This window comes from Colius striatus, chromosome 25 (assembly GCF_028858725.1).
Source record: "Colius striatus isolate bColStr4 chromosome 25, bColStr4.1.hap1, whole genome shotgun sequence".
In the NCBI taxonomy this organism is placed as follows: Eukaryota; Metazoa; Chordata; class Aves; order Coliiformes; family Coliidae; genus Colius; species Colius striatus.
The window spans coordinates 4,604,087-4,624,117 of NC_084783.1; the positions used below are offsets into that span (position 1 = coordinate 4,604,087).

Below are 20,031 nucleotides of genomic sequence, written 5' to 3' on the forward strand. Positions count from 1 at the left end.
ACAACTGCACAGGAACTTGCATAAGGCCACAGAGAGCAATCATTTAAAATTAAAATCAGTAGAGTTGGAAGTATTTAGCTGCCACTTCCACTGCAAGTAATGAATCACTTCACAGAAACATATGACATAGTTCTGCCTCATGAACAGCCTCAGAGTAGAAAGCTGTGCTTTAAGGGAACTCTGAATAGTTAGATTACAGACAATACTACTATGCAAGCTGGACCATTTTTACCGGCTACTCATCAAGAGGAAGGCTGAGCAAGCCACAGACAGCAAGTCAAACCACAGCACTTCTCTGGTCAAGCTGTATGATCCCTCTGACAATGATTGGGTTTTTTTTCCCTTGTTAAATTTCCTTCTTCATTCACCAAGGAGAGCTTATTGCAATAACTGTCATACAAAGGGTGGAACAGTGCGCTCAATGTCCTTCGTCCATTTCCTTTAACTATCAGTGACCAGTAGCCAGCAAGTCTGAAGTATCTTGAAGTAATTATGCAAGTGTAAGCATTCCTAATCTTTAGAAGCTCAAACACCTTAATGTACAGCAGAATCTACAGTAGACTGCTGCTCATGGGGAAGAATGAATCTGAAGCACAGAGGGAAAAAAAACAAACCCAAACCAGTGACCATTTTCTTCTCAAGTCTGTGAGCCGGTTCAAGGAAGACAGCCTTGTGCAGACTTCCTTTTTTCCCCCTCAGCAACTAGTTTCAGAAACACTGTCTTGTATGATAGAGGAAGTCCCCTCAGCGAGCATTTTTGCCAAAAGAGCACCCTATAAAATATGGCACCAACTTTTTGCCTGTATAGAAGAGCTGAACCTAGGTATTGACCTCTGACTTTACTCGTATACACTTCTTAACCTCACCTTGTGTCAGCTGCCAAGGTGTCTCTGGTACATTGCTCAAGACTCCTGTATTACACTTTCCAGAGAACACAGATGGCCTCTTCTCTATCAGTAAAAAACCCAGGCCAGTTACAGTAAGCAGCAATGGCAGTAGCTGGTATAATGTCTGCTCAGGTGAGTATAACTGAAAAACAAGAAAGAGAAAGACCCCTGAACCTTAAGAGGGCAGATTTCTGACAAAGTAACATGCAGACATCAACCTTAATGTATTTATGCTACATATAGACTTCTAGATTATGCAGTCATCATACAACTTGATGGAAGCTGAAGCAGGCACCCATCACTCTATAGCAACGATATGGAAGATTACAGTAGAAGTAACTTGCTGAAACATGATTTCAGCATAGAGTCACATCAGTAGTAAACAGTCAGTTGGCATAACACTGCCCTTTTTTTTAATCACATAGCAAATCCAGACAGTATTTCCTTGCTTTCAACAGCATCAAGATTTGAGACTGCTCTTGCAAACAATGACTTCAAACAGATAGGCTACTTTGAATTATTTAATACTGATTATGAGGCTTTCAATACTCATTATGAGGCTTTAAGAAGAAAAAAACTCTACATTCTCTAAGTCACTTAAGGAAAAGTATCACTCAATTACTGTTGATTCCTTTCAACCAATTCTGCTTTTGTTAGCCAGTTTATTTACCTGAAAATGCACTACATGAGTCCCAGAAAAAAATAACATGATACTTAAATTCTTCTGTCTGAGAATACCTAGTCATTACAGAGCTTTGAGGGAAACCTGCTGGTCTCCAACTACTTGTTATTTTACTATAAAGGACATAAAATATGATCATAATACTGCTCTAAGAGACAGATCTCTGACTTCATACTAAACAATATTCCAAGTGACAAATTAGAACATAAAAGCAAAAGAGCACATTGACCAGATCCTAAGTGGGTTACCTAATGAATTCTGGTAATAAGGACTGTATCGTCAAGCAACTGAGGATTAAATCCTAGTGAGGCTGGATTCCTGACCAAGTAAACATTTTCATGATGGTTCTCAAGGAAATAAAATAGTCACTAATAAAAAAATATATCACAGAGAGATTAACAAGGCAGCAAGCAATAAAAAGCCAGATAAACTCTATAGCTTGTTAGTAGAGGAGCAAGAAAACAAATGTTGAACAAATTTCAGCTCAGTTCATAGATCTGTAACACGGAATTTATCCAAGAAACAGCCCATACCACAGGGATGGCAGCTGTCTCAAATAGGTTCGAAAACCACAGCAAGTAATTATTTTAAAATGGCATTCTAATACAACACTACAAGCATGACAGTGAACCTTATTCCCAGAAAAACATCACATGAGTATTAGGTTAGGTGGCCACATTATCCTTGTACTCAAAAGGTATGTGACCAATCTAGAATATATCCAAAACTCACTGAAGTAGCTGAGTAAGAATGGCAACAATAACTACAAAATCTGATAGAAAATACTCCCTAACAGCAAAATACTCTAGAAGCTTTGTCTATTAGAAACACACAGAGGAGACTGCTATCAGTTTAAGTCCTTGCACGGAGGACTAGAGTTTAGCAACCATCAGCAGTCTGGAGGAACAAGCCACTGCTGGAATTCAAAGCTAAAAACATTCAAGCTAGTGTAAAACATAAACATCACCAGAAAGCTACCCTACACTGCGAAAAGTTAAATGGCACTGAAGATGAGACGTCATTGCTAAGGTCCTGTTTAGAAAATTAGCCAGTCCCCAATTACAGATGAACATCTTCATTAGAACAGTTAATTAGGTACCGTAACACTCTCTTGTTTACGTTGAGTGGTCTGAACAGATGATTAGAAGGATTCCTTCTAATTGTATTATCTCTAATTACTTAGCATTTTTTTAAGCAATTGAAATATCTATTTGATGCCATTTGGCTCATCAAGGAAGCACAAGCCTGAATTCAGGTGCAGAGAAGGCTGGAAGCAAAAGGAGAAATACTGGAGTAGAAGGGAATAATGAAACCATACTGGTCAGCAGGTGAAACAGCAACCTCAGGAACACAGCAGCACAACCACCACTGTTGAATTCTTTCTGTAGATGGAAATTCTGCAAAGCTATCTCAATTTTTTCAGTACCTTTTTTATAAGAAGCTCCTTTCCAACGCATGGGAAAACCCAAAGATGTGTATAGTAAAGAATTTCATAAGTGGGAGGCAGAAGCTGGCATTTGCTGCACATCAACTAATTTTAGACTTCACATTCAGACTCCTTCCTGTTTCCCTTCAAATATTTTACTTGTCACAAGCCCTTAACAGCACATAAAATTTACTAAGGACATTCATCAGCATCCACAAAACACAGCAAAGCATTATTTCTCACCATAGTACTGTTTCACAGATGCAAGCAGAGTTAGGTAAGCCAGGGAAAACAAACAAAAAAAAGTCAGAAAAAGTTGAGACATGCAAAGCCTTTGATGGTAACCTTTTATCCAAAACATTAGATTATCAGTTCTGTGGGCAGGAGTGGAGCAGCAGCTGCACAGCATTAGTGAGTCAAAGGATAGAGTGATATATGATTTGCACCCTTGAGACAGTGGTTTCTTTGTGCCAGTATAACATACACAATTTAACATGACTTATTTCAAGTGAGACTGAAGACAAGTAAATCTGAAATAGTGCCAGGTATAAGGTAACAGTTACAGGCCACCTTTACTCAACTATCCCAGAAGGATAATTCCAACAAGTCAAGAAAAATGGAAGCAAAACCAACCAACCTAAAAACCTCTTTTCAGGATTTTGTTACTTTTCCCTACTCTATCCTTTGCAAACAGCACTAACAAAATGAGCTGGCAAGGCAATGGCCTAATGCCACATTTATTTTTATGTTACCTATCAATTCGTATTTGCATTTGCTTGGAAAAAACAAAAATCTACTGGTCCTACAAAAAATAATCTAAATGATTGTGGGGATGAACTCTTTAGTCCATCACTGGAGGAAGGATTACACTTGCCACTTAAATCACCGAGCCGGGCAACACTTCACGTAACTACTTCAGTACTCAGCAGAAGAAATGCAGTAGGTTACATAATTTATCATGAATCTGGAATTTTACTTTTTGCTGCTGTTAATAGAAATAGAAAGCCAAATATTTCAATTCTACATGGTAATTTGGATGGTATTTTCTAAGTGTGTTCAAGTCTCCATTAAACCAATTACTTTCTTATTACATTAAAGCCAACGTTGTCCACTTAATAATGCAGTAATGTACTAGAAGAGGACTTTGCCCCAATCAGCTCAGGATATCTGTTTAGTTTAAATAAGGCCATAATTTGAAGTCACATATTTAGTCAATGAATCATAGTGAAGCTAAAAAAGGAAAGCTACCATTACAGCAAAATGGTTGAGGATGAACTTTACAATATTCCAGTTCTTCACATTTTCACATGTATTTACAGCGCTGTGTTCCTCAAGATGTAAGATTCAAGCTTCTCACATTGCTCATGAAGTAATTTTCAACGTAAAAGTAAAAACACGAGTATTTGATCTCTAATATTATTAAATATCAGAAAAATCAATGACTACCCAGAAAAGAGACACCTCAGTCTGCTTAAATGGAAAGCATTTTGCAATTTCAAAACTAATCAGCTGTTATCTGTCCTTGATTTCCAAAGCAAGGAATTTCCTGCCAAATGGCTACTGGAGGCACCCTAAAGTTTCCACAATTAACTGTGCATTACAAGAAAGGCAAATGCCTCAACCCTTGCCTTACATCATAAGGATGTACAGTTGCTGTTAGTTGAGCATAATGAATTTTAACTCTTTCTTTTCCCAGTATTCCAGACACTTGTACATTCGTATATAACCTGAAAATTGCCTGGCATTCTACTAACACATCATTATTTTTCTTGCTCATCAAAATTTTATTGAGCTAAACAAGTTTAGATCCTTAGTTTTCTTCAAGTAGAAGCTCTTGGCCTTTTCTACTCCAAAAGCAGTAGCTCTGAATGAAGCATGCAAATTTACAATACATTTCTTATTACTCTTGGTAATCAATCCTGCCAAAGAAGTTACTGCCACAGATGCCTAACAAAGGAGAAACTGCACTGCAACGCAAGTAATGCAACATAATACAGGAAAAAGTCAAATAAATTACCTTCCTTACAACATTTCCTTCTCAGTTACCTTCTCTCTGCTCTCCTGTAACCCTTGACACCCTGATCTCAATCTATGCCCTCAAAGCACCTAAAGATGCAGAGGTCTGCTTCCTCTTAATGATTCAAATGCAGTTTAACCTCAAGACAAAGACACCTTATCAGGCTTACAGTGACACTAAAGGCCTGTGAAACTTTACTACCTTACAAAAAACGTGTTGTGTCAGAGTTACAGACACACACTTCAGTATGATTCAGAGGAAACTGAAATGTGGCCTTGTTGAGAAAACGGGGAAAGAAGGCAAAACAACCAAGAGTGTTAGAGGGAAATAACATAAGCCAAAAGAACCCTGGAGGCTATTCTACCACCTTTTGCAGTTTTCTTTATTTTATCCTTAATGGCATTACAGCTGTCAACAAAGGAAGTAAAAAATTTCTCTGGTCCAAAACTGCATTTCCTCTGATAAGAAATTTTCTTAAGAAACTTGAGGTTTAACTACTTTTTTTCCTTCCGATTCATACAAAAGAGGTTCATCAGCAGAATGTACACACAACAAAAATACCTTTAAACCCACTTTTATTGTTAAACATTGTTGGTCATTAAAGGAAATGCATCTTTTTCTAGGCTCTGCATTGAGTTTCGCTTGGTAATCGGATACAAGCACCACAATAAAGCCTAGATAAAAGCAACTTGGCAAGTCACACTGAAGTCATGTGATACATCAAGAAAACATGATATACTAGAGACAAAAATCTCTGAATTTTCCTTTTCTGAAATAAAGGCACTCCTACACTGTTCAGAAGGCAGGTTACCCACTAAAACAGCCATCCACTGAGAAAAACACTTAGCAGCATCTCACACTTCTCAATATTAAAATAAGCAGGTCTCACTTCTTAGAAATTTGATTAATAAACATCTTCAGTCTTCAAAACAGAACAAAGTACAAAAATCCAAATGTAACAAAAAAAAGAGTACCGAACCACAAACTTTTTGTGGAATCCTAATTTTTCAATCTTTCCGTGACTGTTGAGAAAGCTCATACTGTTGCATCTTTTAGGACTTTTTCCTTTTTAAATGCCTGAGATATGTGAATCATGGTATTTGACCATCTAGCTAAGGAAAGACCATGTTAGACTAAGTGATACTCAGCTACGTGCATATGAGTCAAACAATCGTATACAGGATTATTCAAGAGGTCTAATGTTTGAATCATCATTTGTCAGAAAACCCAGACTGCACTAAGCATTACTTTCTAGGTAAACCTCATTTAGATTTATCATCAGCTGCATTTAGTCTTCCTAAATTATTCAGTTCTGTAAGTGTTTTAGGTTCCACAGAAAACCAGAAACAGATGAGTCTTCCCACTCTGACTAGATTATCCATTGGCACAGACAGGTGCCCAGTCACTGCAGAAACTACAACATTCAACTACTGAAAAAGCTTTTCATTGAGAAAAACATTCAAGCCAAACCTTGCATAACCCAAACTGTACAGCTGTATAAAACTAGTTCCAGTTACTGCAGCAACTCCTGAGTTCCATGGTAGTAAGTAAACACTAATGATTAAGGAAATGGCCTTAGATACATCCTCCTGAAAAGCACAGACAATGTTACTGGACTTTATGTAGAGTAGATAGAGAATCTCACTGTGAGTTCAAAGACAAGAAGAGATCAAGAACAACTCTTTTTCTCAAAGACACACAATGAATCTTGAAGCTGCTATGAACTGAAGTTCCCCATGTTGCTTTCCCTACAATAAATGGATTTGTTCCTGACAAGACTCTGAGTTAAAAACACTAAAGACTTACTAAAATGGGATGGGTGTGACTCTAATGTACTAAAACAGAACACAGGGTTACCTCACTCTGTTACTTCAGGGCAAGTACTTCAGCCATGTATTCCAGCTAAGAAACTTGAAATCAGAGAGCATCTAATTACCCATGACAAACTCTTATTTGCAAACAGGGAGGTAGATAAACTGATACCAGTCCACCTCTAGGAGTAACGTGGGAGGATGCTGATGACATCTTGGAAAGGATAATTGCATTTGCAGGAGGTCTGAGATCATCTCCAGCCCTTTGCTACACTGCCACACATTTCCAGAAGGTGAAATCAAGGAATACTGAACTTATCTGCATCCAAAGCACTTCTGACTTTTCAGAAAGAGAACTTGCAAATAAAACTCGGTAAAAATTTTGCCAAAATACTCATGGAGTAACAGAAAACAAACAAAATGATACTGGGAAGTCATCTTGCATTAGGGATCACACATACTTGTATCAACCACACGGTAACAACAGTAATGAATCAGGATAATGTTCTGCTGCTTTTAGTCTATAAACATGCAACAACGACATATTCCCAGATTACAGAAGTTTTACTCTGCAAAGATTGCTAACTCAAACTTACCTAAAAACCATATCACTAGCAAGATACAAACATCTAGAGGCATACAACATGACAGGCAATGACAGTCACCATAATAAAGCACAACCTCAACACAGCAGCAGCACTGACACCAAGAGTTGCCCAAAAATAAAACAAAGAAACAAAAGAATCCAGAAAGTTTTAACGGGTTCTTTCTGGAAGACACTGGGATATTTGTATGAAAGCTTACAGGCTGTTCGTACCAAGAGTTAAAGACATCATGCGAAAAAGCAGAACGCTGCATAGTCGAGAGATCAGGAAACAGGAGACAGAAATTAGTGTCTTGCCCTGATCAATGGGCAGATTTTCCCTTGCACGTCTCCCGAGAGACCGAAGACGCAGCCGGGCAGCGAGGCACGTCCCTTCCCTAAGGCACGGCCGGCTCTTCGGGTACATCAGACGCAAAACAAGAAAGCAGCAACACATCTGCCATCGCGTCGGTTACCAGCCCACACAACTTCAGTCTGCTGCTCCCGGGCACCGCTCCGCTCCAGCACCCACCGCCTCAAGGGGGGACTCCCAGAACTGCTCCCGGGCTCCAGACCCCTGAGGGAATTGCTGGAGCTCCACGATTTCTTCCCGCCCGTCTCCCGCCTCCCCCCCGCCCCGAGAACTCCCGCACCTGCCTCACAGCGCCCCACCACACGGGCCTCGGGGGACAGCACCGCTGTGATGGCACCCCGTCCGTCAGGAGCGCCACCGGCACCACGCCGGCTACAGAGACGAAAGAGAAAGAAGGGAATGAAGGGAAGAAGGAACCTGGATGCCCAGGGGCGCGCTCCGCCTCTGTTTTACCTCAGCCGCCGTGTCAAACGGTAGCGACTAACGCCGCCGCCCGCCACAGGCCCCGCTCGCCACTTCCGGGTACAGGGAGGCAGGGCGGCGCCCATTCAGCGCCTCGAGCGCACTGCGCATGCGCGCAGCCCCGCGCCAGGCCGGGAGGCGCAAAGCACCGCCTGGAGCTGCGGGAGGAGGCGCCGGGCTCGCCCCGGCCCGGCCCGCGCCCCCGCCTGTGGCTCCCTGCGCGGCTCGGGAAAGGGTGATGTCGGGAGCCGGGGGCTGGGCCCTGCGGCGGGAAGAGGGAGTGGCCAGGTTCCTGTCAAAACCAAACTACACCGGTGCCGTTCCTGGCCGGGAGCGTCGCCTCCTGGCACCGTGAGGGCTCCCGCTGCAGAGGCGGTGGTGTCGCTGCCGCTTTTCCAGCGATTCCGTAGCTCAGTGGGGCGGCGCAGAAATTCCCTCCCGTAGCGTTCTTGCCGTTCGTCAGCTGAGTCTGCAGAGCATGGCCACCTCCCGCCCAAGACCTGAGGCGAAACCGGCGAGGTCAGTCACGTTTAGGCGTTGTCAGCCCGTCGCTTCGCGCTTTGCCCTGGCGCCGAGGGGAGCGTGGCGGGGCTGTGCCGGGGAGGGAGGGCTCCGTGCCCGGGCCGTGACCCTGCGGCCCGGCCGGGCTCGTGTCCCTGCTCCGCGCCGCCAGGGGGCGCGCGGGGGCCGGCGCTGCGCGCGCGGCGGTTCGAACGCGATGGCGGCCGAGGCGGCGGCGTGAGAGCGGGGCAGCGGCCCGCCGGCCGGCTCCTCGCTCCCCGTCTGCGCCCGCTGTCGTCTACTGCTTTGTGTTTGCAGGATGTCCGGGCAGGCCCCCAACCGCAGCGCCAGGGGGGCGAGCGAACGGGTGTCCGAGACGGAGCCGAAAGGTACCTGGGCGGAATGGCGAGCGCGGTCCGCCTGAGGGGCGAGGCGGGGCGGCGGGCCCGGCTGAGCTCTCGCCGCTTCTTCCTCAGGAGGACGGGTCGTGAAGTCGCGCTATCTGCAGTGCTTTCAGAAGGACGGCGAGAAGGTAGTTGGACGACTCTCGGGGGCGCTCCGCGGGGTCAGAAATGGTGCGAGGGGCGGCTGGGGCGTGTGGCAGCGAGACCGAAGCGATACCAGCACCCGCCGCGGTTCGGAGGGAGTCGTGGTGTAGCGCTGGATGCAGTCTGGGATGGCAGCTCGAGGTGACTTGCGAAGCAACAAGACGAGCTGGGCCTGTAGTTGTTTATTGTCAGCGTTCAAGTCGGAGTGAATATAGATTGCCGGTGACAATGATATTCAGTCTTACTCATTTCTTGATTGTCAGGGTAATTCAGTACATTCTTTTTAGACATCCACTGCTAAAACATCCGCTGCCACTAAACCCAGATCAGTGCCTTGGAAACGTGGCGCTTCGGCTGGTAGGTATTACCAGAATTTAAGAGCTCTTCTTTTGTGTATTTATTTCCAGCCCTTAAGAACTTGATGGTACCCTGAAGAACTCTAAAATGCTGCTACAAGATGATCTTTTGTTTTACTCGCATCTGGATACAGAGGGAATTAATAAATGATGTGGGATTAAGAGGTGTAAACTCAAGTGCATTGAAGTCTCCTTTGAATCTTCTGATAGAAAGTTAATGTTCTGATAGGAGACTGTTTTGTGATGAAGTCTTTGGGTTGTCTAACCTTATTTCTTGCCTCCTGCACAAGACTTTGAACTCTGCTTTCACTGTGCCCTCACAGTTACCCAGCTTTTCTATTTAATCTTTTCAGTAAACCAAGAGTAAATGACTGAGAATCTCTGGCTGCAGGACAGTCCATTTTTGTTTCTTTTGCAAGAGTCACAAAAGAATTTTCTAACAAAACTTTTCTCCAGGTGACTTGAAAATCCTGAGTTAATAACATTATTCTCTGTTGTTGAGCTGTGAAATGTTTCAGAGGATAACATTCTGAGCCACCTTATCTCGAGATAAGTCAGGGAGGAAGCAAATGAGAGAGAGAGAGACAAAATATGTAGAAGCTTGTGTAAGGTGGCCAAATATTAGAGAAAGCACACAGAATTGTGACTTTGTGCAGAATCTATTCTAATTCTTTTAGACTGACAACAGCTTCTTTCTTCAGGTTGTGTCCCTGGCTCATTAAACCAAAGCAGTTTTGAGAAAGGTGACTTGCAGTCCACTTTATTAGATGAAGATAAAGGTAGTCGACCAGAGCTTGATCTTCCAGCTGTTACTGGTAAGCTTCCACTCATACTCAGGTTCCAGGTTTATTATTTTTCATGTCTGTGCCATGACTTGATGATAAGTAACCTTCTGTTCTTCTAGATTCATGAAAGGACTTCTGAAGGGAAGTTGAATGTTGTTGCAAGTGTCCTTAAGCAGAGCTATTAAGACCTTTGGAGTTTAATTTTAATCATCTGTTTTATTTAATTGTCTGGGTGCTCGGTTCTTTTTGTTTAGCATTGAGTTTTCAAGCACAAAGTGCTCTCCATTCTTTGTTCCTGTGACAGATGAGTGTCAGATTATCAGCCCTTTGGCCAGTTGTTTCCCTGGGATCTGTAACTGTCACTTGCAGCTTAATGCTCCCACGATGCACATCTCGTGTCATCAGACTCAGAAGCAGAGCACACATAATAATCTTGAAGTTGTCTTTGCATGTGAAGGACCTGATGGTGTGTTGTTCCACCCTGTATACTTTGGTAGAAGAGGGCAATAACTTTTCTGTTGCAACACAGATAGAAGTGCTTGTGAAGAGACTCATCATTCAAAACCTGTTTGCAAAGGAGCTACTGGGACACGTAAAAGCCGAGCAAAAAAGGTGAGTCTCACTGCTTTCATGTGTGTCTTTTGAAATGTGTGAAATGAAGGTTCTCTGTTTTTCTTTAATCTCCATAACAACTTTGGGGTCCTGGAATCAGCTGAAGCCCTCTGGAAGAAGTCAGAGGCTATGTCTGTTGTGTTGCTGGTGATGTTCTTGTTTATCAGATGTCTTAACACTGACTGAAGTTTTGCTTCCATTCCCTGTGGTAAAGAACCTGCTCCACTTGTAGCATCTCCTCAAGTGTATTCTTCTTGTGTTTCTGTCCTACTTGTTAATTAGATCAGATCTTTCAATATTTTCTGACCTTTTTACTCAGAAAACCAACATTGATTCAACCTGACTCAAAGTGCAGATCTTGTTCAACCTAGCACTGAAAAAATGTGCTGAGAATGTTACAGAAAAGGGTGAAGCACAGAGGTGTATTGAATGTGCATTGTTTAATAACCCAGCCTTCTTTGGAGCAGACTGTTGTTGATGACTCGATGATGATTCTGGGCACAAATGGAACTTTCAGTGATTTGTTTGAACATTAGAAGAATAATTGTTGAAATACCAAATTTGCTCTAGTATGTTCTTTTCTTTCTAGAAGGGAAATGATGATGATGTGATTGAAGAGCTGGAGTCTCTGACACTGCTTTTAACTTACCTAAGAATAAAGGTGAGAGTCAGTCAAGTATTTGGTGTTTCAGACGGAAGAACTTGATATTGAGGAACTGTTTAATGCCTTGTCTATGCTTTCTGACCTGTAACAGTTAGATTTTTGTGACTTTCTATGTTTATGCTTGTAAAACCATTTTCCTTGCTTTGAAAACTCTCTTAGAGTGAATGCAGTGCCAGTTTATGAAGCTGGGTCTTGTTCTTCACAAAGCAGGGGTATGCAGAAGTCTTGAGAAGACTGAAGGAGAGCGTTTGGGGTTCATGGTTGTAGCAATGACTTTTTGCTCTTTGTTCACTCAGTGCTTTTTATGTCTGGTTTTCCTTTACAAAAATCATTCGGGAGGTTGAGGGAAGATGATGGAGGGGGCACTAACTATAATGTCCTGTGCTTATTGCATGAGGTCTTTGCTTCCTTAACTGCAGCTCTTTGATCTGGTCTGGTCCTTACACTTGTTTATTCAGAGTAACTTAGACTAGTGTTACTTGAGTTAATATTTTGTGTGTGTGTGTGTGTAATAGGCAGAAAAAAATCTTGCTGAGCTGGAGAAAAAAACAGAAGAGAACTTGTTAAGGTTATGTGAAGAAAAGGAGAGACAGCAGGAGAAGCTCTGGGAGCTGAAGCGTGAAATTCTACTCAAAGAGAGAGAGCAGAGACTAGAGGAAGCATTAGACAAACAGGTAGGCTTTATTACAGTCTGGACCTCTTCTCTATTGAAACAAGCTCACTTAGGAAGTAGTCCTTTATCCAGAGAAGATTCTTCTGCTTCTCTTGTCTCCTGGGACGTGGTTTTATGCATCTTAAAATAAAGATTGACTTCTTGTAGCACGAAATGTTTCCTAGTAACCTAAACACAGACCTTTTGTCACTTTCTTGGTTGTGTCGTGTACATAGGCAAGGAGAAGTTAGAGCTGCAAGGGGCAGCAGTAGTGCACTGATCACCAGAGTACTTTACAAGCTCTGCGAGTGTCTTAAGCCATGTGAACACCCTGCTGCTGGGCAATGACAGTTATAGCTAGAGCTTGAGATGTTGACCTTTAGATGAGAGGTGGACATCTGTACTTTGATTTATTTTTATACATTAGCGATAGTTGTGGCCTGATTGTAAGAAGGCAAGTTTCTAATTAAGTTCTTGGTAACAGGTGATCTTAGAAGCTAAGTCTTCCCCTCTTTGTCAGTGTTTTGTTAGTTCTGTTGCATCACATTAAAAGGTAGTTCTTTGGGAATAACAAATGTTCAGAACTGATCTTAGGTTTGCTTTTAATAAATATGCATTGCAAAAATTCAACAAGACTTCAGTGTTCTGATGAATACACTCTTAACTGTAGTGTCATGTATAGTACACTTCACCTGATCTATTGCTAATAGCTCTCAACAGCAGTAACAAGGAAATTGGTTTTGACATAGACATTTTGGGGTGGTAGAGGAAAATCTAGTAAGCAGCATTAGAGGAGTATCCTACCACAAACTTCTCAAATTCTTCTGTAAATGAGCATTTCAGAGCGGTACTTGGAGTTTTTTATAAACTATTTGTGCCTCTCTTTCAGATGGATGTACTTTCCCCCCTTGTTGCTGTTTGTGAACAGTTTAAGGAGCAATATAAAAACTTTGCTACTTCGCTGGATGCCGCTAGACATAAATTACCCATCAGGAATATTCACATAGAAGGAGATGCACAAACATACCTTGGTATGGCAATTGGATTCATCAAACTTCTTATAAAAAATAGCGATTTTGTGATATGCTAGCTTTTTGTGGTATGCTGGCTCTCTGGCCACTGCAGGAATTTATGTGCTCTTACAGCTTGTATGGACACTGGGCTGCAGCAGTAGTCACATGTTTTGCTGTGGGTAATTTTTGTCTCTGTTTAACCACTAAACCACACCTGAACAAGGTTTTTATCTTGCAGCAGGAAAAACTGTCTAAACTGGGGCAGCTTTCATGCAGAAAATTGCTAAAGAAAGTGTGTGTTTTACCTATTTGTGGCATTCCTCTTCCTTTCTAGTTCCTAATGAGTGAGCAAGTTATAGAGTTACAAACATACTGTGATCTCTTTTTGTTTCTGTGTTTGAGAGATAAAGTCACGTGGGTAGACGTGCTCACATTTCCTGTACAACTAGAGTTTAAATGTGCCCTGGGATATCTTGAGCCAGAGAGTGCTTGTTTGATAAATGAGTACTTGTGTTCTGTATTGAAGTCTGGACAAAAAAGATATCTTTAAACTGCTGATCTGCTAGTAATGAGATTCTTAAACCATCTACAACGATCTTGCTTACACTTTAAAACAAATGGAGGAGATTTATTGAAGAACTTGGTTTTTTTGTAAGAAAGATTGAAAGAAATACTTATTTTTGGTTGGTGAATGCTGAAGGAAAGGACTGGATCAGTTCCATTTTGGGATTATATGCAAAAAGCAATGTATGTAAGTGGCCAGGGAAATTTGGATGTATAAAATATGCTTTTCTCTTGCATTTGTCATGTGAAAGTCTTTTACATATTCTAAATGAAAATTTGATTAGCAATTTTATTAGGCTGCTCGTAGAATCGCTGTACGGTGGGGGTTGGAAGGGACTTTTAGAGCTCATCCAGTCCAGCTCCCTTGCCAAAGCAGCTCCCACCTAGATCAGGTCACACAGGAACGTGTCCAGGTGGGTTTGGAAACATCCCAAGAAGGAGCCTCCACAGCCTCCCTGGGCAGCCTGGGCCAGGGCTCCCTCACTGAAACACTGAAACAGTTTTTCCTCAAGTGGAACTGTTTGTGTTCCAGATTCTTTCCATCACCCCTTGTCCTGTCACTGGAGACAACAGAAAAAAAAGTGTTGCCCCAACCTCCTGACACCCAGCAGTTAGATACTTGTCAATATGAATGAGCTCCCCCCTCAGTCTCCTCTTCTCCAGACTGAACAGCCCCAGATCCCACAGCCTTTCCTCAGAAGGAAGATGCTCCAGTCCCCTCAGCATCTTGCTGGGCTCTCTCCAGCAGTTCTCTTTCCCGCTTGAGCTGGGGAGCCCAGAACTGGGCACTGGACTGCAGATGAGGCCTCCCCAGGACAGAGTAGAGGGGCAGCAGAACCTCCCTTGACCTGCTGCCCACACTGTTCCTGATGCCCCAGGATGCCATTGGCTTTCTTGGCCACGAGCTCACATTGCTGCTCACGTTTAATTTGCTGTCAACCTGGACTCCCAGGTCTCTCTCCTGGAGCTGCTCTCCAGCAGGTCTGTCCCCTGGTTTTGCTGCTGTTAGTCTCCATAGCTAAAAATAACTTAGCTTTCCCAGTTTTCTCTTGGGGTGATTGTGAAAGCTGAACAAACAGTAGCTTTCATTACCTAGTTCACTTGTTTCTGTGGATATTTGGCTGTTAAGTAATCTTGTATGAGTTGATGCCACTGCCTGTATTTTTGAATGAGATCTTTACCATCTGATATTGTAGATGGCCTGCAGAAGGAGTTAACTGTCACACAGGAACTTCTGGCAGAAATTATGCCATGCTACTCAGAAGAAAGTGCACAAGTGTTTGGGGTACTGAAAGACCTTAAAGAAGTCTCTCAGAAACTGGATCAAGAGATTCAAAGGTATTTACAGCGAATCAGGTGAAAAGACTTATTGGCTAAATGTTGGGAGGAAAATCCATAGTTTTGCCAGACCGTGTGTAGAATGTGTCTTGGAAGAGGATTAACTGAGGGAACAACACCGAGTTTAGTTCTGTCTGTAGTGGGCATCTGTATTTCCATCCCTACCCTACCTACTGTCAAAGGAAAGACGTTTGGACTTTTCATTTTGTTTGTTTCTTCTAATTGGCCAAGTTTTGTGTGCCATTCCCTGACACTTCCACTGAGAATTTCAATGGCCAAGAATAGCCCTGGGAAAGTGCAAGTATATAGGAGATGAGAACTGCAGGAGACAGAAAGGCAAACTGGAAGCAGTGTGTCTTAAATAATAACCATGGAAATGTATCACCCTTTAGAAGTGACAGGGTGCACAGAAAAGGTTTTTTCCTTAAGTATTGAGTCAACAAATACAAAGTATCACTGAGAGCAGGAGGAAGAGATGAAGCATGATCTATTTCCTTTCCTCCCTTCCTTCATTTCCCTATAATAGATGACAGGTAAAAACTTTGAAGATTAATAGACCATAAAGCATCTCCCCCTGCTGCAGACTTCCCTTCACCAAATTTTAGCCTTTGGGTAGATAATATATATGACAGTTTTTCTTGTGGCTCCATGGTAGGAGAATGATACAAATGTCCAGGTGTCAAATGTCCATAGCCTTTGGGGTTCAGCAGAAGTTGTTATCCTTTAGAGTAACTGATTTAGCTTCATTTATTCCAGGAGCTCCACACAAGTGCAGAACCTGGCGTTTGAAGTTAGTAAAGAAGTTTCTCTGTGTAACCAAAGAAAATGTGAAGAGCAGCATGGACCAGATGTTGTAAGAGACTGGTACTTCGGCTAAGTTTGTGTCTTGTTTGACAAACGAGCGGGTTCTAAAGCAACGAGACCATGCTTCTGTGTGAACATACAACTTGTCCAATTTTCAGTCAGTCATACAACTTACCAACATTTTCAGGCTGTGTGAGCACTGTAAGCATGTGTGCTTCCTAAAATAAAGGGAGTTTTCTTCTGCATTCTGCTCATAAGGAGACCTCCTTTTTGAGTGCAAATTTCTTTGACACCTTCTGCTTTGACAACACTGAAAGTATTTTCTTGGCAAATATGACCTATGTATTCTTAAAGTTCTTGTTTGCCTTTCTTGGAAGTAGCTCCAAGACTGATTTAGACTTTTCAGACTGATTTCCATCTTTTTCCCAAGTAGCATTCTTTAGAGGGCAGTGTACGAGAACGTCAGTGGATCAGAAAGAGCCTGGTCACTTCCACCAAGTGAAAACTTTGTTAACTTTGTGGCTGATTGTCTTGGAAATGAATTATTAAAACCATCAATGTTTTTGTAGTAACCTGCCATCTTCTTTTTAAGGACTTTATTCTCTTTAATAATAAAGATTACTTTCCACTGCTTTATCTCTAGCCTTCATGCCAGAATATCTTCCCTGTTCTACTACAGAAGCTTTTGTTTCCATCTGGGCTTACATAGGGCTAATACTACACTACCATTCTATGATTGTAGATATGCAGTGATGGACTTGCAGGCACTAACAGGTGCTAATGGCAAGCTGTGGGAATCGCACTCAAAGGGTTAAAACTGCCAGTACCTGCTTCTGTGATGCAGAGCTGGGAGGTGGAGGCCTTGAGAGATCAGCCTGAAAAGTAGCCGAGTGAGGAAGCCTTGTGGAGGCAAGATGGTTCTGTTTTGGCTGCAAATGCTGGGATTGAGAGAAAAGCAGCTTCCAAACAGTTTCAGCAAGGCCACAGGTGCCCAGAGTGAGAGAACTGCATGAGCCATGCAATGGATACTCAGGTTAGCACCCCTGTGACACCCCTGACGATGAAAATGAGCAAAAAGAGGGATGTGCTAAACCAGAAATAACTGTTCCTCAACTCTCCACCCAAATCATGTCAAATGTCACCCCAGGGATGAACAGAGAAGTCAAAGTCCCTAGGGGAGAGGAGAGGTTTTTTGGCTTTTTAGCCTTTTTAGTGTTTTGAATGCTTTTGCTCTGCTGCTTCAGAGAGATGCAGCAGGACCAAAGAGACTGAAGACCCAGGTGAGGCAGGTGATGGACTGTACTCTTCTTCCTCACCCAAGCCAGGGACACCTTGGTAAGAATCATGCTTTTTGTCTAGGTGACAATCCCCAGGACAAGCATTGCTGCCATTTTGATCATATATTAGCACAACTGCAGTGTGTTTATCAACAGCAGTGTCCAATCTGTGATATCTGTCACCTTCCTAATTTCTCATAAATTCTAATGCTTGACTTTTGAAGCAGTTTTCAGTGAAAGTCCCCAGCAGCAGCTCCTGACAGACTAGTCAAGCTCAACCTTCACGTGACACAAGCCATTGGCCACTGGCAGCCAACGTGCTGAGGCCAGAAGAGCGTGAATGTGCAGAGAAACCTTAAAGCTAGCTACTGAGTAAGTGCCTGGGAGTGACTGCTCTGCTAAGAACACCTGGGCCATATGTGGCAGGCCTTTCCAGACTGCTTTCCAGGTTTGTAGATGGAATGTGTTCCTCTCAAAGACATATTGTGTCCTGTATTGGTTTCTTTTTTACCTATGGAACCTCTTTCTGCGATGGTTCTTTCAAAGCATTTGCTTGGTGTTGTCTGCATAGTGGTACATTTCTAGCTTAAGCTCTGTGTGTCTATAAAGATTTCTGGCCTGCTCAGAAAATGCTGGGAACATTCTCCTTGCACTCGTTGCAGTGCAATTCACTTTCTTCCTGGTATTACTAAGGGTGTAACTAGATTCTTGCCTCCTTTTATTAAAAAAATAGGAGTACATTGACCTATAGTAACTGGATGTGTAAGGTGTGTGCAGCACACTGGATAAGAAGTCAATATATAACAAACTACCCATTAGGAGTTTGTTAAACCTTTGAGAAGGGCTGGGGAAGGGGAAAAATCCCAGTGATGTCACAGAATTCTTATGTTTGGAAAAGACCTTTTAAGATCATCAAGTTCAGGCAGTCACTTCACACTGCCAAGCCTATCACTAAACCATATCCCTCATATCCCTTTTGAATATCTCCAGGGATGGTGACTCCACCACCTCCATGGGCAGCCCATTCCAAAGCTTAATAACCCTCTTAGTGAAAATGTGCTTCCTCATGTCCAATATAAACCTCCCCTGGCGCAACTTAAATCCATTTCATGTGCTGTCGTTCATTACTGGAGAGAAGAGACCAACCTCCACCAGACTACAACTCCCCTCCAGGGAGTTGTAGAGAGTCATCATGTGTCTTCTCAGACTCCTTTTCTCTAGGTTAAACATCCTCAGCTGCTCCTCATAAGACCAATTCTCCAGATCCTTCACCAGCTTTGCTGCCTGTCTCCTTTCTTGTAGCTAAAATGTATAGTATATCATATTAAATCTCTTTTTTTCCACATCAACTTATCCACGAGCCACTAGGAGAGCAATGAGTTGTTTAAAGTGATTCATCTGTTGTTTCTGCTCCCTTACAGGTGTTAAATGACCTGCAACTAATAGTTCTCCATGTCCAGCCATTCATTCTGTCATTGCCAAGTGTTGCACGCAGCAGGGTCGTGTTCTGAGCCAGAAACGTGAGCTGCACCGACGACATTGGCCACTGGATGGGGAACTTTGCTAAGCAGTCATGTCATAGGTTAGCTGCAAATTTAGATTGTTTCTTTTTGGTAGATGAACATTTGAATAGAAAGACTCCTATGTAGTGGAACTGCTAGTCAAACTGTTTTTCCTGAGTTTAACTTGCTTATTGTGTGTCATTCTGAGGCTAAGGAAGTTAAGAGGCATCTTAAATATGAGAGTGTAGGGATGAAATGAAAATCAAGTTTATAGTGTCTTGATAATTCTGTCTCTGCACAGGCACAAGTCAGAATGTCTTCCAAGTCAGATTTGTTTATGGGAAACCTCATTGCTGGTCTAAAAATTATTAAAGAAGTACTTGTAAATTTTACTCAAGTGACTTTCTACCACTGAGATACTCTTGTATGTGTGTGTGTGTGTGTGTGTGTGTATATATACACCTCCAAATGCTACTTAAATCACAGACAGCAACACAAATTTTCCTTGCAAAGTGAAGTGGAATGCTGTTCTGTTCCTGGAGAAGGGTGGTGAGAAAGGTTCTGCTTGCAGTGATCACAGGTACAGGCTAAATCCTTTGGGGCCATAGTTTGTCCCCAGTGCTGCAGGTGGCAGTCATTGTCTGCACTGCAAGCCTGAGGCAAAAGGCCAGTCCTGACAACTGAATGTGCAAAACAATAAAGCTCTTGGGGGTGTGCACTCATTGTTTCAGAAGAATTGTAGGCATTGATTTGAGGGTTATGCCATTCTTCTCTTTTAAGTTGGCCACTTGTAATCATTTTTTGTATAAACGCAAGAACAAGTGTTAGGTGAAGCAGCCTGGCCCTCCAGGAAAGGGTTTTAAACTATTTTGAACTGATCCCTTTCCATCTTGATCTTCTTGAATATTCTTTCTAAGTAATTCTGGTTTGGCTCTTTGCAGAACTGGTTTAGGATCCTCCACCTTGAAACAACCACAGAATTAGATGCTGCTGTATTTATCACTGTACCAACAACAACAAAGAACCACAGAATCACTGGAGCAGGAGCTAAACAGATGTGACACCAGTTATTTTGTATTTTCCTCTTGTTTTCTGAAAACATCACATGCTCTGAATCAGTTGGAATCCTAAACAACTTAAGGGCTCTTTTCAGAACCTAGAGTTATCAATGTTC

The 20,031-nt window shown here is 42.5% G+C and overlaps 1 protein-coding gene across 2 annotated transcripts; it reads left to right on the forward strand.

Annotated features, from left to right (window-relative positions):
- The first annotated feature begins 8,354 nt into the window (after positions 1-8,354).
- On the forward strand, positions 8,355-19,249 carry LOC133627793 (HAUS augmin-like complex subunit 8). Of its 2 annotated transcripts, XR_009820395.1 has the most exons (12): positions 8,355-8,760; positions 9,061-9,131; positions 9,219-9,274; positions 9,578-9,647; positions 10,348-10,461; positions 10,961-11,043; positions 11,633-11,704; positions 12,223-12,381; positions 13,249-13,390; positions 15,133-15,274; positions 16,031-17,803; positions 18,777-19,249. XR_009820395.1 is itself a non-coding variant. In XM_062014921.1 (11 exons), exons 1-11 carry the CDS (start codon positions 8,720-8,722, stop codon positions 16,149-16,151), a joined length of 1,071 nt encoding a protein of 356 aa, XP_061870905.1. In that variant the 5' UTR covers positions 8,355-8,719; the 3' UTR covers positions 16,152-19,249. The 2 variants fall into 2 exon arrangements, 1 of the variants encoding a protein (XP_061870905.1); XM_062014921.1 differs by having other exon boundaries at positions 16,031-19,249.
- Positions 19,250-20,031: the final 782 nt, after the last annotated feature.

Excerpts from the sequence above, each read along its gene's own strand:
- LOC133627793 (XM_062014921.1), top strand. The coding sequence starts at position 8,720 with ATGGCCACCTCCCGCCCAAGACCTGAGGCGAAACCGGCGAG. Across the intron at positions 8,761-9,060 it reads CCTGAGGCGAAACCGGCGAG|GATGTCCGGGCAGGCCCCCA; the intron begins GTCAGTCACGTT and ends TTGTGTTTGCAG. Across the intron at positions 15,275-16,030 it reads CTGGATCAAGAGATTCAAAG|GAGCTCCACACAAGTGCAGA; the intron begins GTATTTACAGCG and ends CATTTATTCCAG.